Below are 22,792 nucleotides of genomic sequence, written 5' to 3'. Positions count from 1 at the left end.
CCCTTCAACTTTGTTTTTTTTAACCAGAAAGAAAGCTTTTGGGAATTAATCTTTTAGCAGAAATGATCTAGCTGAATAGCTGTTTTGATTATCCAGTAAAGCAAAATGACATTTGAGAAAGATCAGCAACGTTAGTGGTTAATAACACTGGGTCACACCTCAAAGTCTGTATTGAGTTTCTGACAGATTCAAAATGCCGAAGGTCATGTTTTGGTTGTTTCTTACATAATGAAAAATAGTTGGGGGGGAGAGGGAAAGAATTTTAATCCCACTGTTTCAGAGATTGTAAATTGCATCTTGCACAAGCAAGTCTCATGTCAGGCAGTTTTCCCAAACCAGAGTGCTGTGCCAATTCCTACAGCCAGGTCTTATAAAACAGACCTGTCAGCAGGCGTGTTCAGAGCTGTCTGTCTCTTGGCAAAGTTTGGAGCTGTGCTTCTGATCCAACAGCATTGTCTTTTCTATGGCATACCTTGGGTGGAAAATGTGGGGAGCAGGAAGATGCATAGAAGGGCAGAAATTGAAATGTACAAAACCAGAGTCTTAAACTTCTTTTCTACCGCTTTCGTGGTCATTTCAGCATCCCTGTGCGCTACCATTACTGACAGGCTTCAGGGACAGAGGAGAGGGGTGTTCAGAGCTACAGAAGCTGGCAGTGAAGCTGGTTTTCTTATTATATTGGCCAGACCGGGGGATGGCTGAGACTTGTAATTGGTAGGCTCTCGAACTTGCTAAATTTGGTCACCTTTTTAGAAACTCTAAACCAATATTTGTGTCTCCTCTGAAAATCAAATGGGAAAAATACCAGCTGGGCTGCAGATTGAAACCTTTGCCTTCTAGAGGGATTTTCTTTTGGAGTTTTCTTACAGCTTGGTCACCTCCTCTCTATAGGTAAGCCCTGGAAAATGTACGTGCTTTGGCTCTTTCTGAACCTGACCCTTGCTCAATTTGATTAAACAAGTAATTTGTAGAGTTGAAATCCCCTTGGTCAGAGCTCTGTGTTCTGAATTGCTTCCATTTGTAAACAACTGGCGGCTTCTGGTTTTAGAAGACATGGTTTTGCCTGCAAGGTAGTTTGGACAAACTAGCAAGAGCTTCATAGAAGACAGCCAGCGTTTGCAGTCTGGCCCAGAAATTAAGATACAGCAACTGAAGATCACAGGTGGAGTGTGCTGTCTTAATGGAAGATGGTTTAATAAATAGGCAGCTGCTTCTGCACTGCTAGCTCAAAAGATACAGCAGCCAACACTGCTCTCCTGGACAACCTCTTCCTTAAAAAGTTGTTAATAAATATACGCTGCTTACTAAACAGTGCACGAGAAAGAAGGGAACTGTTACTGTGCCATCTCAGTTCTGCAGGGCTAATAGAAGTACCAAACCCCAAACTTTAAATTATAGAGAGAACTTTGGAAATGAGTAGTTGAATATGGTCTGGCTCTCCAAGTAAATGTTTTGAGGTTTAAACTAGCTGATGCCAGAGACATGAAATTTGGGGTCATGTGAAAAAACAGCTTGTCCTACTTATAGATAAGATGGAGTCACATTTATTGGTCCGTCTTAAGTCTGTAATCTCTCCTAAACATTGACTTCCTTCCTTCAGTGCTTTTTTTTTCCTCCCTCTGCCCTGCTTTTTCCTGTCAATGCTCTAAGGGTCAGCAGCATTTGCAGCCAGGACTGGGTTCAGCTGCGATTATGAAATATAATGGCCTTTGGTGATGCACAGCATTTTTTCCTTTCTGCTATTTGGGTTCCCCAAGCAACGCGTTTCTGGTGCTTTCATGGGGTGGAAACTTGATGGAGGGCTGCAAAGTGCAGCTAATTCCTGTCCCTTTAGAAAAGATACCTTTCAAAGGAGTGGCATGGTACCTGGCTGCATGAACCTTTTGGCAGCTTAGATGGGCTTGTACTCTGTGTAATTAAGCAAATTACTTTAGATTAACAGAATTTCTAGATGCATGTTTTGTTTTGCACAGTAGTTAAAGTTGGCTGATATTCTGTGTTGGTGTGTCAAAACAAAAGTGTGTGATATTTCCAAAGAAAGGGAGGGGATGGAATACTATCTTGAGGTTTGTTTGGTTTTTTTTCCTCTTGATGTTATTTCTAAATGTTCATATTGGTATTTAAAAGCTCTGTTTCTTCTCTATGTTGTACTGCATATGTTTATTCTTTTGTCAAGAGGAAAGGTAGAGTGGCCCACGAATTCCCTGTGCAGAAGCTGTGCTGGCTCCCTGCTGTAACAGGACAGGGCTTGGCCTTTCCCATTTCATGACCTATTCCCAGTCAAGAGTCAGACTGATCTCCACCCTTACATTTTCAAGGACTATTTTCCTGTTTGCTTTCAAGCGTCCTGACTGTTGGAGCTTTCAGCCCTTGCTGTAAACTGCTGTTAGCAGCCTGGCAGAGTCCCTGTGCAGCAGCCTCCTCTGGCAGCTTAAATCCTGTTGTTTTGAATTCATCCCATTGCACCTGCCTCCCCTGCTCTTGAGGGAGAGGAACTAAATAACTTGATTTTTTCCCCCTCAAAATAATTTGGGAAAGCTAGGTTGTACAGTGCTGTCTGCAGAAGCCATGCAGATTCCTGCACTTCAAAATCTCTCTCTCCCTGCTGTCAGCACTTTCCTGATGGCAAGGTGCCTGCTTATCCCACAGCATCCACCTAGGTTACCCAAGGCAGTGTCATTCCTATGGGGGAGAGGAGGGAATGAAAATTAACCCTTCCCTTCCCAGCTAGTTACATAGCCTTGAATTCCCAACCTGGTTAAAAATAAAGTCCAGGTTTTATTCTGCTTTTTATTAAGGATTGTATAAATTAAAGCTGATGTAATGGTTTGAAACTGTCTCTTAGCAAAAGTATGGATTTTTTTCCATTAGTTTATAATAAATAGTCAAAATGGCCCTTTATTGATTAAAGGGCAATTCAAGGTGAAGTTGTTGGCTGCTGTCTGTACAATATATTAAATCTAGGACTTCTGCCTGATAGCTGCAATGAGAATAGAGGCTGCAAAGCAAACCTGTTGTATAAATTTCTCTATTTCTCAGTTTCTGCTTCAGCTAAGCTTCAGATCAAAATTCCTCTGTGCAAATAACAAGTAAATACTGGGCTTCTGAGGAAGGGGAGTAGGTTTACCAAGAAGGGAAATGGCACAATTTTCCAAGATTTTAAGCACTCTTAAGACCCACTGAAATGCTTGTGCTAAGCATGTTTACGGATCAACCTGAAAGTAGCATGGATTTTTGTCCCCAAGTTGCTCATGCTAAAACCACAGCTCTGCAGCTGGATTGCAAGTCAGATATGTGCAAATATGGGTAATAGTCTGTGATTTATATTCTGAGTCTGTATCTGCTCTCATCTTGTAGATGCACATGACAGTAACTTACCTGTCAGTATGCTGACAGTCTTTTCCATCTGTTGTCTTATTTTTTTGCACAGGAAAGAAGAATGGAGATTTGGACAGAAATTTTGATACACTTGATTTGCCTAAGCGGTCTGAAGCAGCAAAAGGTAATGCTAATGTTTGTGTTTTTGGAAATAACAGGAACTTGAGATGTGACCATATCGCATTGATTTTTCTCTTGTATTCAGTTAATTGAAATAATAGATGTGGCAGTGCTTGTTGTTATCTAGTATTCAATACTGAATATAACCAGTTTTTATATAAAGCTGATAAATGGGTGGAATCTTTATACAAGCCCATCTGATTTGGTGTTAGGTGATTGTAACTCCACAGAGGGGTGAGTGCATGCTTTCTTCCTTTACAACTTCATTTGCAAATTGCCTGTGCTAGAGGTGAATGTAAGGAGTTATGAAATGCATTAGGTGAGTGTACCTACCACTAAGCTTTTCCCTTCCCTGGCATCTCTCTATTTCTTCACAGTTCCAGCGAACACTTCACTGGAGAGTGAAGGCAGAGGATAAGTTCAATTTTTTTGTCTTTACTGATAGTCAGTCTTCTCCTGAATACAGTATTCCCGCCTGTCCGTAGTGAGTAGTACTGGTAGTTTTCCAAAATCAGGAGGTTCACAGAAAAATTCTTCTGCATTGCGCTTTTGTGTGTCAGCTGTGGCAGAGGTGAAATCTTCCACAGTCTGCGTTCCCTTCCTGCATTTTTAACTGGGGATTAGGAGATGATTTGGGATTTCATCAGACTTCTTACAGCAGTGGACGGTGTTTTAAGACTTGAACAGATTTTCATTTGAAGTGTGTGCAGTGTCATTGCAAAGATTCATCCATTGTCATGGAAACTGCTGTGGTGCCACCCTGTCAACCTAGCCTTGCAGGAAAAGCTCTCCCATAGCACCCTCACCTTAATGATCTGTGAATACCCAGAACTACCTGAGTATTCTTCAGACAGAAAATCTTAAACTCTTCCTGCATCACTTGTACAATTTCAGAGTATAGACAGTGTAACTCAATGGACTGATCCTTGGACTTGAGATACCTCAGTTACGCTACTTTAGTGACCTTGATCAAATCGACTAATTAGTGCTTCAGTTTCCTTACTGTAAACTGAGGGCAGCAACAGAGGCTATACATCATTAGAGATGTACTGTCCATCAGTAGTGGTATAGTAATTACACATGTAAAGTGCTGCACTCTCACTGAAATTCATGGGCAGTGAAGTTCTGATGATATGCAAACTAATCCTCATATATAGAGGGATCTAATCTATTTACAGACACTCTTTACAATGGGTACAGTTCCTAGGCTCATGTCTAAACACTAAATTTCATTTGGTGCATTATCGCACAAGATGCTAATGCATCTCCTAGAAGGTGCAATGCCATCCTGTTCAGAGCGCTGCAGGAAACCTCTTCTAACCAACTTCCACTTTAATGCCATCAGTTCAGAGCTGAGTGTTGCTTACATTGCAGAGCAAGGAGACTTCTTAAGGATGCAGAAAAAGAAAGAAGTGCAAAATATAGCAAGGGCTTCAGTACTTTCATTCCTTTCCAAATGTGATTGGAATGTAGGTGCCACTAAAGGGGAAAAAAAAATGGAAATCAAGGATTTCTGCGAAGAAATGAATCTTATATAACTTTCTTTAAAAATAAGATAACAATCCTTCATGCGGCTCTGCTAATGGTAGAAGTGTTGTGGCATATCTGATGGGAGCTACGTCTGTCTCTCTGAGCTTACGCAGCTCATTATCATATTAAATTGCTAGAAATCATACATTCCTAAAGAGGTTTGGTTTGATAATTTTGAGATACTCCCATTTAATCTAAGCAGAACAGATTTCAATCTGACTATGTATCTCATGATTGATTGAGTCAGGAGATTAATCCCCCACAGCATTTTGAAAGAAGCCCTTCAACATGGAAAAAGGCATGAGAAACTATTAATTTGTGTGCTAAGAGTAAAAAATAAATTCAGTGATATATCATGCATTTTTGTTCATTTTTTTTTACTAGTAGTTTCCTGCTAAGCATCTACCTTACATGAGAGTTCCTGGATATTAAAGATTCTAACAGGATTGCGAGGACTTTGAATTGTTCTGTAAGATAAGAAAAATAAAATTGCAGTTTTAAAACCCTTAAAAGCTCTGGTCAGATCTATGCCATAGAGTATAATTGGCTCTGATGAGATCAGCTCTCAGCTGAAGAAGAACCTCGTTACTAAGATTGAAAAATCATGCAAGTTTTGGTGATCAAAAGCACTCAGTTTGAGTGACACAATGAAATGCTATTTCAAAAATCAACAACCATAGATTAATCTTTCATTTATTATTAAAGCCATATTAAAGTGAGTTTTCAGCTGGGCAAATGAAACTGCAGTAAGATTTGTTCATGCAATGCAGCAAATGAGTGTTGTAGTTAACAAATACTGGGATGCAGTGTTGTTAAGTTTCCTGTAATCTTATAGTTGACATCCATGGTGCTTACCTGGTGGATCTAAAGGATGATGTTTCAAGAACTTGACATCATAACTTCCCTGTAAAATATTCTTAAGTATGATAATTTTGCTTAATTGATAGAGTGTTTATGATCACTTGAATAACTGGGAACTAGAAGCAGTGAACTAGTTCAGAACTGTTTTCTATCCAAATTACTTTATTTGGAGGAATCTCTGCCTGTCCTGAAGCCGAACATCATAAAATCAGAAACTTTCATAGTTTCTAGTTGGAGAGTGGGGGCAGCTCAGTGTCTGTGTAGGAGGCAGAGGTTTTCTGTCTGTTCAAGACAGCTTAGGAACATGTTCATATTCTGAACAGTCCAAAAGGTCTTGTGAGTTATTACCTAGTTTAAATGCTAGTAATTGTTTTTTTTCCTGGAATTCATTTGCTCTGGAGAGGAATGAATGAATGAAGGGAATTCTTTTTTCAAAATTATGAACTAGAGTCTCCTTTTCTTCTGATTGCTCTTGGTTTTTTAATGGAAATCAGATTTTGCTGCAGCATACTCAAATGCTGCAGCATTTGAGCAGCCCTGAAGCCATTTCTAAGCCTTTAATAATTTTATGTGCTAGGGGTTCTGGCAGGGGAAGGCTTCCAGTTCAGGGTTGTTATCTGTGGTAAACTGGATAATGTCAGATGGGAGAACCTGCAGTGCTTTCAGAAGCTGTCTCATCTGATATTAAAAAATAAATATATATGCTCTGGCAGTGTCCAGAGTACTGCTGTCCTCAACAGGAAAGATTGTGGAAGAGAAGCTTCTTGTTTCCTCTTTGTTGAAAGGAGAATTATTTTTTTTTATATATAGTTGAAGAGAGAGAGGATAAATTTTTTGGGTAGTGATAAGAGCTTGCATAGAGCCATATGAGAAGGGGTTAGCACTGACAAGAAATTATGAATGCTGTGCTTGGGACCTTGCTAAATTTAGTACTTTCAAGAATTGCTGCTTCTGTGAGGGGAAAAAAAAGTCTTGGTGAAATCCCTTCCCCAGTATAAAGTAGGTCAGTGATAGTGGTGTTGGACATCTCCTCTGCAGCGTGCTCTCTTCTGCACTGCCACAGTGCAATGCTGATTTCTCCTGTGTGCACATTAAATACATAGCATAGTACAGTTCCTCTGCTTTGTTCACAGAGTCCTTATTTCTGAGCAGGAATCACGACAGGAGGCTCATGCACTGGGGGAAGATCAGGATTAATCGTATCTGTGCAGAGGAAAGCCGTGTCTCAGATGGCAGACTGTGCGATAAGGGTTTCTGAAAGGAATCAGCGCTGATGTGTGTCAGCCCTCTGATGATGTTACAAAGGTTGTAACATTTAATCCTCCTGATGTGAAGGTGTTGGGATTGTCTGCCACTGTTCATCAGTGCTGGGAGGAGAAAGTCCAGAAGAGCAAAAGAGCTTTCTGTATGGAATGAGCAGGTTATTCCTAATTAAATCCAGACCTCTGTGCTATTTGGTTTAAGCAAATCTCATGGCTTCTTGTTCATGCGCGTGTACATCCAGTGGCATAAAAGCAGATGCTCTAAGGTGCTTTGGATGTTGAAGTTCGGCTATGGTTTCCGTTTTTCTCATTAGGGACTTGAAAATTTTTAGCCATGAGACATGTGCAGGTACATTTCAGCCTAGTGGATGAGCTAATTCATTCTCTCCTTTAAATCGACTATTAAAGTGGTTATTAATTTATCTTTTCTATTTTGATTATTTAAGCTTACCTCCATTTTAATGGGAACATAAGTTTAGGAGAGAGTTGAGCAGAAATACTGAACTAGTGCTAAAGCTGCTTATAGTTGAACAAGTCTATTTTGTTGCAGCAGGGACCTCACAGAAAAGCTGAATTTATTTGGAAGCTCAGCTTTGTGTGTACGCTTACCCTGGTCAACAGCCCGCGTAGGTAGGGAATGAGATTTTGGGTGAACTTGTCAGCAGGTGAATTTCTTCTTCCTCCTTTATCTGAAAACCTCAGTGGCTTTCCAAGTAGCCTCATGCTGATGATAGATTTCCTATTCCAGAAGGTGAGTGTTTAAATTCACTTATAAATCTTTGTGTTACTGCTCCAGGAAATTAGACTTCCTGGCACTGTCAGGGTAATAACTTTTACTTAGTAGATTACAAAAATGCTGGCAATTTGTCTTCAGCTAAAGGCAACATATAGTGAGGGGAGAAAGAAACTTCACTGCAGCTTTACTCTGACTTTAGGTTTGTAATTAAGATTAGCTGCTGTTCTCGTTTCACTGCTGTTTTAATTTGCTTTCTTTAAATCTTTACAAGTTGACTCTAGCACTCACCTGCCCTTTCCAGCTCCCTTCAATCATTAATTTTGATTGTCGTATTGTGAATAAGTGAGTAGAACTGATTGATTAATGGTACCATCCACACCCCTCTTGTGTGGAAATTGAGGGACTGGGAAGATCTCCTTTGTGAGAGCAAGTTCTTGTATTAACATCTTTTCAGTATTTCATGCACATTGTTGAGAATTCCTATCAGAATTATTAAATATATCTTATTTCTGTTGCTTTACTAAGAGTGTTCATTTGGTCCCATGTGTTTTTCATAATTTATAAAGCAGTGAAAGATTTCTCATCTGTCTTCCAATGCTTTGAGTCAGAGAAAATTTATTACCTTAAATAGAGAAATTCCCATATGGACCCTGCCCTTGCCAAACTTTCTATACCCCAGTACCTGTAAATTCTAATTCTTTTTCCCAGTGTCTGTGAGGATTTCGGAGCAGGCATCTGTGGATTTTTCCTTTCTTACATTTTTTTTTCATGACTGACTGCTAATTGTTCTGGAACAGTCTGCTTTTATTGTCATAGTCTTCTGCAGCTCTTGCTTTGAACCACTTGTTTGTTCAAAGCTGGGTTGAAACATGGCACTGGGTTGCTTCCTGGTCTGCTGAGCTGTGCTCTACAGGTGGAAACTCTTATTTGTGATCTTTATGGATCTGTTAAATTTGATTATGTAGAACACAAATTGGAAGTTTAGGGCTGAAATTGAAGGGTTTGAAAAAACATATGGAGAGATGCAGCTGAAATGTGAGTTAGAGGTCCAGGAGAACAATTAGGTCTTCTGTCTTGTTTCTGCCCTAACATACCTTCTTCCAATGAAAAGGAAAAGTCTGAAATGGCTGCTTCTTGTTCTTAACATGACAACTCAAGCAATTTGAACTAATACCTAGTGTATTATAGAACAGTTGTTATTTTCAAGTAGGCTGACCTAAGCCTGTAAGAGTTGTAGCCTACATTGACACATTGTGACACCTCCTGTGTTTTAATGAAGTGTGTATTTCTTGTAGAAGATTCAGAGAGGATTTAATGGTTACTCACTCAAGTGCTATATCCTTTCAGCTCTCTCTTGACATCCAGGTGACTTGAATGATGTTTGTAGTTCAGTAGTTACCTAAGTATGGCAGTGTTTGTCAACCTCGAGATGGATTTGTTATCCACTAATGTATGCATGCGTTGTCTTAGGATCAGCATGGTCTGGAGGTGGAAGACACATCTGCCTCATCTGTAGTTTTACTGTCATCGTTGGTGGGTGTGGTCACTTGCATTCATGTAGGCATTTAATACTGTATATTTTTAGTAGTTATTTTTGCAGGAATATTCAAATATCAATAAGGACTCACTGTTCAATGTTGCTTTTTTCATGACACTAAATTCTGACTCTAATTCTTTTCACTTGTTAATATAATTCTGTCTTACAACATTCTCACTTTGGAGACTGTGAGGAAACAAATATTTTTCTGGGAGAAATGCTAATGATATAACTGAAACCCTACACAGTAACTGTGCATAGTAATGCTGCTGAGACTCTCCCAGCTCTGCTGTGTGGGGTTTATTTATTCCACCAACTCATGTGAGAGGAATTTGAGACCGTTACAGGACCAGCTTTTACTCTGGTGTTATCTGTCTGCTCAGGAATGAAAAGAATAGTTTTGGCTTCGCGTTCTGGTAATTGCTGCCATGTTTGTCAAATTATTGTGCTCTCGCTTCTGAGAATGCCTTGACGTTGTAGCTCTGAGCAGTGCTTTCTGGTCCCTTGCTTGTCCATGGGGACATCTAGGCAAGACTTATATTTACAGATGAGACAGGCTAGATGCCTGGCAGAGGTGAAATGGCATCTGTGGAACAGGACAGCTCTTGCAGCTGTAGTAGGGGGAAGCACAATGTTTGTGTGACTAGACTGTCTTATAAATCGCCTGGCGAAGGGAGATTAACTTTTGTGTCAGGAAGTTTTGAGGTGGGAACTTGAGTTCTGCTGCATGGAGGGGATATGTAACCAATGTGAACTGGAGAAGCAATTTCAGCTTTGATGGTTGTCTGCCTCTAACACCTCCTCACCCCCAATATGGACACTTCATAGTGTGAATGTCTTTTTCAGTTTTAGGTTATGCAGCTTTGAAGTTTAAGCTGAGGGAACAGTGGGAAACAACTGCTGGGACGGGGAGGCAGGAGGAGCAATTGTAGTGATACGAGAATTTCATTCAGCTCTATATTTATACAGGGTTGAGAATGTGAAGCTCTTCATGAAGTCATAAGGTAGTCTTTCTTGTCCATAACTTCTTGGTTCTGCTATAATTGGTTTGCCTATAGAGCTTCTCCTTTTCCCTTTGTTTTCTACCTCTGTCTTAACAGCTAGAGGTCATATGCAAGATGAGTTAGGAGGACAGCTTTCTTTCTGGATTGTTTTGAACTCTTCCTTCTAAATGAGAAAAATCTGACTCAACTCTAAGGTACTTTGGTTATCCTGGAAATAGTGAATGAACATTCACAACTATTGCTTCTCTTTACCTTTCTCTTGTGTTCGTGAATGTTCAGTCTTCCTCAGTGCATGGAAGGGAAAACATGGCAATTGGAGACAAGATTCTCTCTCTCCACCTTTAGATTCTTTTGCCTGTGACTCTCATTGGACTGTAATATAACTCCAGTTGTCATCTTCCAGCTCCTTCTTGCCTGAGGCTGACACCCAGGAATATAGATCTGTTATAATAACTAGCAGTATCTTCAAAAGACAAGAATCCCAGGTGGTAAATTCCCTTTCCAGCTTGATGTGAATTTGTGGCCAAGTTATAAATGCACAGAAAATGAGACTTATGCATGTGGTTGTAACATGTTAAACTAGAACAGTCTATATATACTTGCATAATAAAGTAGCCTATGAAAAACTAAACAGCAGGAGCTCCACTCAAGCACATGGTAATTACAGCAGCTACGAAGGAGATGGAGTGATCTGGAGCTTCAGCAAAGACAGAGCTGGAAGAAAGTCTCATTTTCACATTCCAGCATTGCTGCTGACTTGCTGAGTGGCCTTAGGCAAGTTAATTGCATTCAGATGCTGGGGCTATAGTGAACTCATTCATGAAGTGTCTGCTACTGCCACTGCCTTCACTAGAATGATCACTGGTATTTTCACTGCTGCTGTGATAACCAGTGCAGATGGAGTGTACATGATACATTTGTAAAAACAGCAAATTCCTGCCGAAGTATTGTATATCATAACTGTTGCTAGCACCACAGAAAAATTAAATAAAATTGTAATTTCTGTTAAAGGTGGATGTAGTGGTTTGCCCCAGTGGGATATTGTGTGAATGGACTGAGGAGTTCATGCTGTAGAGAGTATTTTGAAAATATGTAATAGTATTAATTGCTTTGTATTCTTGCTTATGCATATTGCACTTACTGTGTATTTTTATACAGAAGTTCAACTGTATTATTTATGATGCTCTGTATAGATAGATACGGAAACCAATACATAACTCGAGACCTTGGCAAGTTTTACAACCCAGCTACATTTACTTTAGTTATAGCAATGTGTGCTCCCTGGCAATGCAGGATATTAACCCTTCAACTGCTGATTGGATTTTCATACCCTTTATACTTGTCTAACATGTCTGGTGATAAAATAGTTAAAGCGATAGTTGTCAGTCATATTTATTTTTTTTTGCAGAACCTTCCCTGTACTGTTTGCCCCAGCTAAGAATGGTTAATACTCTTCTTTCCCCACCCTTGTGTATATGTTTTTACATGTCTCATTCAGCATTTCTATTGTACAAGCAATTCTAATTGTTACTCTAAAATAGAATGCCTGTTACTACAGAGCATAGCTTGTTATACAGATGCTTCTCTAGGACTGATGGTAAAATGAGAATGTGCCAAGAAAGTCTGCCAGGAATAAAAGCAGGAGTTGGTGAGGAGGTGCTTATCCCATGTAACTGTAACTGCCTTAGGCTTGGAACTTAGTCACTGCAGTGAAAAACTCACTCCATCCATCTGTCCATCCAGCACTGTTGCATTATGTCAGATTTCTGCCATGCCACTTAGTTTCAGTTAAGAAACAACAGCAATAAAAGTTCAGAGACTTTTTCCCTCCTTTTAGCATAAGCATAAAAAATGAGATGATACTTCAAAGAGGTGTGTGAATCAGAAAGTTGTCCTGATTGCCTAGCTGGTATTACCATGAAGCATGAGGAAGAGGAACTCTGCTTCTGTTGGAATTTAGAGATGAAATTTCATGTCAAAATCAATTGCAAAAACCTTGTTGCACAGAGGTACGGTTGTCTCTAGTGTCCATCAAAAGTACCGCAGCAAAGTTCTGCTGACAAAGCTCCTTGACAAGTTAAGAGAACAGCAGAAAGTTTCAGAACAGTTCAGGCAGAAAAATGGCGTAATGTTGATTTAAATCCCTTACCAGATTTCCAGAAATAGTGTGTGCATAAGTAAAGGAAGTAGTTACAGCTTCAAGTGAGTGTTATGAAGACTATGCCTTTAGGAGTAAGAGGAATCTGGAGGCCTACGTGTCTCAGATGCTTTCAAAACTCACTGCTAGAGAGACATCTTTCAAATCTTTCTTAAAGCATGTCTGGGGTACTCTGGCTGTCCTGTCTGGTTTTCTTTTGCCCACAAAAATGCAGGCTAATACCCCATAATTAAGCATTGTAACAGGTTCCCGAGAGAGGATTTGAAGGGTTCTCTGTTACTGAAGAGTTTCAAGACCTGACTGGACAAAGCTGTAAATAACTTGGTCTAAATTCAGCATTGAGCCTGCTTTGAGCAGGAAGCTGGCCCAGATGACCTCCCACACTCTCTTTCAACCTAGTTGTTCTGTGTGACTCTCTTTAAATGATTACAAAGTCAGCCAAAAAAAGTCTGTCTGCAAAAAAAGCACATTTTTTTAGGGACAAGGTTCTTCCGGAACAGCTTAATCCATGACAGCTAGTTAGGTGACTCAGATGGTAAGAAGAATGAGAGATTGCGTTTGCCCATGGAACCCAAGAAAGGAGCATGTAGGCAAATACATCTTAATTGGTGGATTTCAAGTTGATTGATTCCCCCTGCCCCAAGGTATGACTTTTATTTTAAAAGACAAAGACTTTTTACTTATAATATGTACTTTCTCTGGTGCCAGCACAGTAAACCATGGAGTCCTCACAACACAATGTAACTCAATCTTTGAGGATCTGCTTAGAGCAGCTAGCGATGGGGGAGAGAAAGAGGAATAAAAATGAAATAGCTGTGTGATTCTGAACTAATTGCAAATTGAAGTATTGGAGATCAGACAAGGAGACTGTCCTTATAATGTAGCCAAGACAGGGAAGGTGTATGCAGTAAGGTGTCTAGCATTTTTCCACCTTTGCTTGAACAGTATTTATTATACTTAATTGGGAGCTTTAATTATAGAGTTAATCTGAAAATTAAAATAAACTGGAATGTCAGATAATCTGTGCGTTCTAAATTGCCTAAGTCACTGATGCTCATTAGTCAGACTGAAGCTGCAGTCACGTTCTGCAGAAAGGCAAATAAAGAGAATCAAAGAATTAAGACTTCTGTTTTCTCAGCATTAATTTCTAGTGCATTTACCTAGACAGCTGCTGCAGTCCTATTACCTGACTCATTACTTTGTAAACCACTTTGAGATACCTGGAATGTGAAAGCTGCTATGTAAAGCCATATTTATTTCTATAACCCTAGTGTTCTGCACAGGCTTAAAAGCTCCCCCCTTCTCCCAACATGACAGGGGAATGATGTGACTTAATGTGCTATATACCTCTAACTGTGGATTGAAGAAAAATGACCTTGAACTGTGAGGCAGGCATTTTACATTGTAAAGCAGACACTTAAATTTACCTGTCAGCTGGAGGGGGGGGTGGATCTTACCTCTGCATGGTTTAGAAAGCAATGTCAATCCAACTATTGCTCTGAACCCACTGAGAGTTTGATTGCTGACCCATGTGTTTTCAGGCCATCAGTGTTAATGTTGATCAGTATGTGGTAGAAAGGTGAGCATTTTTATTTTGGCCTCTCAGACCATTAGTTTCAGCCCTGAGTTTTCTGTGTCTTAGTCACAGGGAAAACTGGAAGTCTGTAATAGTATGAAATGTTATTTTTCTGTTTAGGACTAGACCATGATTCAACTTATCTAAAAGGAGGATATGTGAAGAGCAATTCTTCCACCCCTTGTCCAGTTCAGTCATGTTTTGCACATCTTGCAGTCTCATTTACTGAATATATTGTTGCTTTTGTAGGAGACATTAAGAAAAACTTCATACTCTTTTTTTACCAGTAACCTCAGTAAAGTGTGAGTACCTGACACGCTGTGACAGTCTACTTGAACAGGCCAAGCCTAGATAGGCAAGACAGAAATAGAGTGGGAGAGGCAAGGGGGACACAGACTGCTGTTGTCCGAGTTGTGCAGTTACACGGCATTTCAGTGTTGGAGCTGGGAATATAGGTGAGGTTTCCTGATTCCTAAGCAATACCTTTCTTGTTGGCTCATGCTAACAAGCCAGGTAGCAAGCCCACTTCATTTGGAAACATCAGTTCTTCTCATACAAAGCCAGGAAGAATATTTAATCTAATGAGTTTTGTTTTGAGGCCTCTAAAATCACAATCAGCAAATCTCTAATCATGATTGAGCATATAATTGCATCTCATCCTGCTGAGAGCTTAAAAATGATGAGCAAGAAAAGCATCTCCAAAGACTCATTTAAAACGTGAGGGGACAAGAATAAGATCTAGAGAAAAGATCTGCTTTAACTGGGGTGTCCCCAGTGACCTTTAAACGCTTAGAAAATTGGAAGTCTGCATTCCTCGCTCCCACTTTGGGGATACTTTGTGCATAGAGTCATAAAACATGCTAGTGATCACTGCAGAGCACAAAAGGCAACTTTGCATATGTGTAAGAGGAGGGATGAGAAGTGTCAGGGATGACCGAGGTGCTAGTTGCATTGCAGTGTGTTTGGGATTTCTGAAGGAATGAGAAAGTGTGGGTGTTAGGAGCATGAGACCGAATCTCATTCATTTGTTTACATGAGTGCTCCTTCCAGGAGAGTACTTCCCTTTGCATTAGTGCCAGTGGCTAAAACGTAAGACTTGATAAAGGCATACATGACTTAGATTTGGGCGGTTCTACAAGGTTTTGCCTAATAGTTAAGCAAATCCTAACAAGCAGGTCCTTTCCAAATTCTACATACCTACTTGCTGAAAGCAATGCTGAGATTAAACCCATTGAAATTAAACCCTTTTGTCAATTTTCTGTGTGGCTGCATCCCAGTTTCCCTGAAACACTTAAAGTATGTTGCTGCTCCCCCCACGGCAGTCTGGAGGCCTATTTCAAGATCCAGCTACAGACTCAGATGGCCTGTGAGAAGCTGTCAGGGCATTCCTAACACTGCCTTGCATATATGAATGATTAGAAATGGGTATAGGATGTAACATGATGGAAATTTCAATACTCTTGAGGAAGTATCTCACCTTACTTACACTGACACTGACCTTTTCAGAGTTTTCTATAGGCATGAGCAACCTCCACACAATAAATGTCAGCTTCTGCTTAGAATCTTTTACATGGATAGTTTTAAGCTCAGTTTTTAATTGTGTAATATTACCATAAGAAAGCTGCATTGAAATTGAAAACTGTCCTAAACAAAGTGGCTATTGGGTTAGAGGTCTTTTCACTATTTTAATGGCGATTAAGTGGTTTCAAAGAAGCTGTCAGAGTTGCTTTGAGGTAGTATCTGCTCCGACTTTGTTGTAAAATTTCTCATATGACTTCCTGGTGGTTTGTGAATGCAGACCCTGCCTGTAGGATGGTAAAGATGGGGCCAGGCTGCAGTTGAATGCTGTGTAGTGTTCTTCTATTGCCTCTTGAAAAATGTCTCTGTGCTTCCTCTTTTCATTTCAATCAAGTATCTGATTAATTGCTACAACCTGGGGCCCCAATCTTTTTCGTTTGTTTTTAAATTTGTAAATAAGTTTATTTGTGGTTATAAAACGTGTGCATGTTTGGACAGCTAAGGCTTCAGACAGCTACTTCTCTCCAGATCATGTTGCCTTATCTCACATTTTGGTCCAGATTTAAGTTTTATACCAAGATTTGTGTTTCCAAGGAACCTATAATTCTGTGGGCAAAGCTGGTTTTGTGTCAGTTCTGCCTGTAATTATCAGATATTCAGTCAGTGCATTAAACAGCAGATACGTTTGCATTTAATAGAAGCTTTCCTGTTTTTCTAAAAAGCTGCAAAGAATGGTTGACAGAAAGGAGGAGAGTATCCTTTGACTCCATGCCTTCAATATGGTATGTCCCAGCGCGTCCCAATTCAAATGAGGGAGGAGCAGCAGCAACTTCTCTTGCCTCTCACCATCTGTAGCCCCTGCCTGGATGTGGTGCTCTGAGGATGGGTGGAAAATCTCTGTTCTTGAAGACATTAAGGTTTCTAGCTTATGCTGAAACCCATGAGAATTAAGTACCCAAATACTGTATCTTGAAAATCTGGGCTGCAAGGTCCATTTTTTGTTAGAGAAGTTGAAGAAAACCTTCTGTTCATGCTGCTTCCACTCTGGCCTGACATTTATTTGACATTGAAAACATCAAATTCTTTTTCTTGGATGCTTGGTAGATAGTTGAATTGCCTGACAGCAGCATAGTGACTGTAATTGAGACAGATTAGAAGCACTGGGCTGCCTTTGGGTGCGTGTGGCAGCTTTCATGAAATGGAGAGAGGAATTGAAACACACTTTGACTTCGGAAACTGTAGCAGGAACTAATTAGCAATTTCAGGACACAAACAGGATTGTAGGAAGTGTTTGGGTTGGCGTATAATAAATTATTTAATAACATGAGGGAGTCTTTCCATATGGCACTTGCTTATAAAATGCTTATAAAGGCAAGATTGCAGGACTCAGCCTGTAATGAACCAAACAGGCTTCCAATATCAGTCCTGGTGATTGGGAATCACTGACCTTTCCTTTCTCTAGGCTGAGACTGGACCTACTAGCTTCTCAGCTTGGATTCTGATAACCTTTCCCCAAAAAAGGTTCATTGTTTATATCCAAATATTTCCTTCCTACTGGCAAGTATTTTGAAGTGTTTGATGTTTCTGTGAGGGTAGATCCACTGGAGAATAGACAGATTTATTCTTCCCTCTTATTTGAGGAATTCAAGCTGTGGAGTTCTGCTGCCCTTCACTGCCTTAGGCAGACAGGCCTCTAACAAGCAACTGAACTGATATGAATAACCAAATACCTGTGTAATGGCTTATGACCATTTATAAGACTTTATATACAAATCATGATGAGAAGTACAAGGAGACTTAGTGAAGCACAAATAGGCCAGAAAGAAGCTTTCAAATTGGCTTCTAAGTGTAGTTCAGTCTGTGTGAGCTCTGAAAGATTTTGAGTTTTTTCTTGAAGTTGTTTTTCCCTTGGCACTGAAGATAAAACTCCAACAGGCTGCGAAGGGAAGAACCTGACAGGTGCCAGCCCAAGTGGAAATACTACCTGTCGATCCTTGTCTGTCGCAGCTCTAAGCAGTGCCCATTGCCAATACATCCAAATTCTTGTCAGGAGTGTGTGGGCTTTCAAACCAGAGCAGAAAGTCCCTCAGCCCTAGGATAGTGTTTTGAAGCACAGTCAATGGAAACCCCCGTAGTCTCATACCTGACAAAGCAATCCCATCTCTGTAAATTCCTGAGTGGTGGAGAGTTTTTTTGCCTTGATGGTTAATATTCAGTGCCAGCACCCTGGTTCATAAAGGTAGAAAAGGGCTGATCCCACAAGGGTTCCCCTTCACCCTGACTCACCACAGGCCTGGTGGAGAGCAATAGCATCCATGGAGGTCTGGAGGAGTGTGGCCGCTCGCTGCAGTCACCCCCTCGGACTCCAGCCGGGCTGCGGAACTGCTGGCTGCTGCCTTTCCTGAGCTGCCAGCTCTGCAGTACCCCTGTGGGCAGGAAAGCACAGAGCTCTCTGCTCTGACAGCTGGTTCCCACCTGATGCTGGATCTTACAGCTTTGCACTGGGTAGCACTGCGGCTTCTCTTCCACTCCACAGCCCCGTGTGAGCTTTCATTTCCTGGCCTTCCGTGTCCTGTGTAAGTCACATAGCAGGGGAGGGCACTGAGTGGGACTGTACCCAGCCTCCTGATCCAGTGCATTTTATACAGTCTGTCTTCAGGGTACGAAAGAAGATACTTAAGAGGTTTGTAGAGATGAGAGTTTCCTGTGCTTTTTCCACCTTCCTTGCATTACTCGGTACTTAATGTCTGAGAGTGTGTGGATATTTCAACTAAATAAGCATTACCATGTAGGTTGGGTTTTTTTATTTTGCCTTGCAGCTGTCTTCTGCAGTGTTTCTTTTCCTTTTCTGCGCTTCCTTACTTGCTGGGGTTTTCTGACAGTAAGTTTATAAAGCTGTTCAACATCTAAACAGTTTTGAATCATGTCAGAATCTTTTTAATAAAATAAATTTACTTAAGTGGCATCTGGAGCCAAGGACTAATGCATGATTCCTTTTGCAGTAACGTTTTCTCTGCAGACAGGTTTCTACTACTGAGCTGGGAGGAGGCTAAAAGCTTGTTAGCTTCCTGGAGTCAAAGCAGCTGATTGGCATCTGGAACCGCAAAGTGAGTTTTTCAGGGGCTTGAGGCCAAAAAAGGGCAATTTGGAACACAAAATCCTTAGTTAAACGCACACAAAAGACCAGAGGGAAGAAAATGGTTAGATCCAGGCAGCCACAAGTCGAAGGAAAGAGTCCCTTAACTGCGCTGTTGAATTTTCAATGATGACTCTGATTCTGAGACATTTTTGTGTTATGAGGCTCTTGGACTTGTTGATAAGATAGTAACAGTAACACATTGTATTTTATTACTGGATATAGCTGTGGTGTGATTTTTTTTTTATGGGCTTTCCCTCAGGGAATCACTCAGTATGTCTCTCTTTAATAAACACATCTTCTACAGTAAGCTCAAACCTTCTGATGGTTGGGCTGGACAATTACGCATCTGCACTAGTAATGGCAGTGAAAAGAGTCTGTCTTAGATCTTGGGTCTGTTCAGCTGCATCACATGGCAGCCATGATCAGAAAAGCAATAGCATGTTTTACTGAGCTGGATGTGGATTTTGTAAGGAAAATCTTTTTACTTGGTTTGGGGTTTTTTTTAGTTTAAGGAAAAGTCCCTGAAAACACACACGTTCTGGCATGGATACATGAATGAACGGTTGTAAAAATACATTTGTTTATATAATGTGAAAAGCAGTAATTTTCTTCAAGTTCCCAATCCTCACCACCTTTGCCAGCCATCTCTCTATTCTTTTTATTCCTTTGGGAGAGCTTAGCTAAATGGAAAAGGCTTGCAGTATGCTCCAAAAAGCAATGAATTCAAGCCCTACCAAGGTAGAGAGTAAGCAAGTTCCTGCATAGAGACTAGCCCATTTAAAAGCTTTTTCCATTAAGAAGAGAGGTCCATTTTCACACCTGCCTGTATCAAATGGGGCTTTCTGTAGTGTCACCTCATTACTGTGTCTTTCCAGAGTTGTAAACAGGGAACGATCTTTGGCTGTACTATGGATTTATTGTTGCCTCCTCACGTGTTCTTGGCTTGTGCTTGCAGCTCTGAGGACAATAACCTGACACTTCCATGAGCTTCTGCATTTTCTTCTGGTGTAACTGGCTCAAACGCAGGAAGCCAGGCAAGCCAGACCTGCTGCTAGCATGGATTGTGCAGTCCTTGCAATTCTTATCTGTGGCTGGAAAGGAGGGGTGACAAAATAGAGCTGTTTGGTGCCACACACAAGGAGAGACCCCTCAGGGCATGTGAGTGATCACCAAGCACTGCCATCTGGGTCCTTTCAGAGAGAGAAAGAAAACTGGTCAGTCATGTAATTCCGGACCCTCGCAGAGACAGGAACAGACGAGTCAGAAGCACGCATGGTCAATAGCTGCAGCAGCACTGAGATCTAAAAGAATAAGTGTGGATGTTTGACCTTGTCCACTGTTGTTCTGATATTCCTGTTATGTACCAGACAGCATCTGGAAATTCAGGTTTTCCCTCCCAGGGAAACATAACAGATCGACCACACGCTTGTTATTGATCTTGTATGCATGGGATAAATTGCTGTCTGTTTAAGAAGTCCCCAGTGCAATGCGCATCGTCGCTGTGCCCAGTGTCCTTTTGGCATCAACTGTTAGAGGCATGTGTCCAACCTGAAAGCTTCAGGAAGAAGCTTCCCTGGAGGCAGCAGGCAACATTGCCTGCATCTGGGAGCATTTCCATTGCTGCTGTCCTAGCATATTGATCTGCTGTCAGTGAGATCACCAGCCTGATAAGCCTAATCTGTCTTTTGTCTTGAAATACTGTAGTGGTTGAGACAAGAGTAAACGACAACCTTTAAGACTACCACAGACACAGAATTTCTCCAGGCAAGAGAGAGGTGTTCAGGTCTAGCTTAGAGTCTCGGGTGTGCTTGAGCTAGTATCCTTGCATGGCTAGCAATGTCAGGCTGTGAAACGCTGCAGAGCTGGCAGACCTTTGGTGAGAATTAGTTTCCTATTCACTCGCGTACCTGAGCCAGGATTTTGAACCAAGTCCCATTTTGAGATTTTGCAGTGGTGATGCAGAGCCTGGAGTGCATTCTGGGGGCTTGCAAACACCGTGGTAAGCTGGTTGTGAGAAAAGGTGAACCTGTGCTTCCAGACAGGTTGTGTTTGATATGTAGCTCATAAAGCAGAGACTCCAGTGTGTGTTCTGTGTGTGAGAGACAGGGAGAGAATGTTATTTAATGTTTGATTTTTAGATACAGATTGCATTTCAAAAGAGACTTGGTTTTGGAGTAACATCATTGTCCTATTCCCTTTAAAAGAAAATGCATTCATTTATTCACTATGAAGGAAATAATAACAACTTTGGATCAGGGAAGCTGCTGAGAGAGCAAGTGTTAACATTTCACGTACTGTACTTTGTCTCCAGGGTCAGATGTGAGTCTTTTCTGACTGGGGTAAAGGAAGCTGGTTACATGAACATCGATTTTAATCATTCAGCCGAAGGGCTTAATGTTAACTTTGGGTCCAAAGCATTGTTGCTTGTAACAATGGTGTTTCTCAAAAAACAAACAAAAAAAACCACTGCCAAAGGTGACTTACAAATACTTGCAATTCACCCACGTGCCCCCTCTCCCGTTCAGTGGAGACCTTTAGCAACTCTCCCTTCTCTGCATCGGCCTGGCTGCCAGGTATTCTTGCCAGGTATTCCCTGCCCTTTAGCAAAGGCCTGCAGGGATGGTGCCTTCCCCTTTTGAACTAGTAGCTTGGGTAGTGCTCCAGTTATCTGGAGCAGCATTCAGATCCTTATTAAGTGTTGGTCCTCCAGAGCCTTTGCTACTGATTAGCGAACAGAGGAGAGAAGGTTGTTAACGGAACATCTTCAGTTGCCAAGAGACTTAGCTGCATATGCTTGAAAAAAAGCCTTTGTTACTGGGCAGCGTGTCAAATGCTGTTGGGAGAGATGCTGCTTGCAGGTCCTTTGGAGAGGGAAAACTGTCTTAGCTTTAAAATGTCTGCTCACAGAAAACAGAAGTGCTGGAACTTGCACAAGGTCAAGATGAGTTGTGTTTAATTGAGCCATCTCTTTGTTGTTTAGCATATTCTTTGGATATGAAGTGGAATATAACAAACCTCTTACAAAGCACTCTCTGTAAGAGGAGTTACTTTGATGACAGCTTCTGGAGTTTGGGAAATGTAAAGAATAATAGAAATAGTAAAAGACAGTTTGCTTTCCCAGGCATCCTTATTTCTCCTGCACTGCCTTGCCCTCCTATTTCCTTTCCTTGCTGCCTTTCTGCCTTCCCTGCAGTCAGCCTAGCTCCTGGTGTTGTTTTTTCACATACCTCTGCACTTGGTAGTGCTGGTAACGTTCCTGTGACATGCTTTGGGGTGGGGGGTTGCTTGCTTCCCTTTTGAACTCCTGTGCCATTGCTTCTTTCATGGTGGGAGTATGTAGTAAGCTGGGAAGAGTTTACGTAATTTTAGAACTTGTGTGTGACTTAGTTGATTAGTTGGAAAAGTCACACTCTGTGGTGTTCATTTTATAAATAGAAAAACTCCTCTTAAACATTCCCTCAAGCCTGATTTGACTCTCATGTGTCCCATATTATTCTGGTTGGATTTTTCAATTCAGAGGCTGTTGTGTCTGTTTTCAGAGCTCCTACCCAGTGGTGGATGCTGCATTCTTGATTGAATCTCTGCAGTAAGCGTAATACCTGTCCTGACTTGTACTGTACCTTGAAGTTAAAGCTCTAGGGACTATTCAGAACTTTCCAGAAGTTTGCTGTTGACTCTGTTGTATGACACTCGGTATTCTACATGTATCTGCATCGAGCTGCATTCTCCATCGATTATGCCAAGCATTTGGCTCTGTTGGAGCTGGCTGCGTTTTCGCTACTGTTAAGCCTTTCAATTAGAGGAATCTTGCAAGTTTATGTTGGCATTCAAGCTGCTTTGTGCACCGGGTGCTGAAGCACAGCATACAGATGGAACGGAGCTGATGGGTCGGTTTTTTTAAGGATCTGATTACTGTTTTTATAAAAGTAACCAGCTGCCTCCCCCCGCCTTCTGTGGGGTTTTTCATGTGGCC

At 41.0% G+C, this 22,792-nt stretch overlaps 1 protein-coding gene across 2 annotated transcripts in view; it reads left to right on the top strand.

Moving 5' to 3' along the window:
- Window positions 1-22,792, top strand: part of ARVCF (ARVCF delta catenin family member) — an 89,081-nt gene that overhangs the window by 44,170 nt on the left and 22,119 nt on the right. For both annotated transcript variants that reach the window (XM_010163668.1, XM_010163667.1), the window contains one exon: window positions 3,431-3,502. In XM_010163668.1, coding sequence (XP_010161970.1) covers window positions 3,431-3,502 — 72 coding nt within the window. The remainder of the gene's footprint in view (window positions 1-3,430; window positions 3,503-22,792) is intronic.

Source organism: Antrostomus carolinensis, unplaced genomic scaffold (genome assembly GCF_000700745.2).
Source record: "Antrostomus carolinensis isolate BGI_N321 unplaced genomic scaffold, ASM70074v2 scaffold23732, whole genome shotgun sequence".
NCBI classification, from domain to species: Eukaryota; Metazoa; Chordata; class Aves; order Caprimulgiformes; family Caprimulgidae; genus Antrostomus; species Antrostomus carolinensis.
This window is presented reverse-complemented; position numbering and strand designations above follow the sequence as displayed.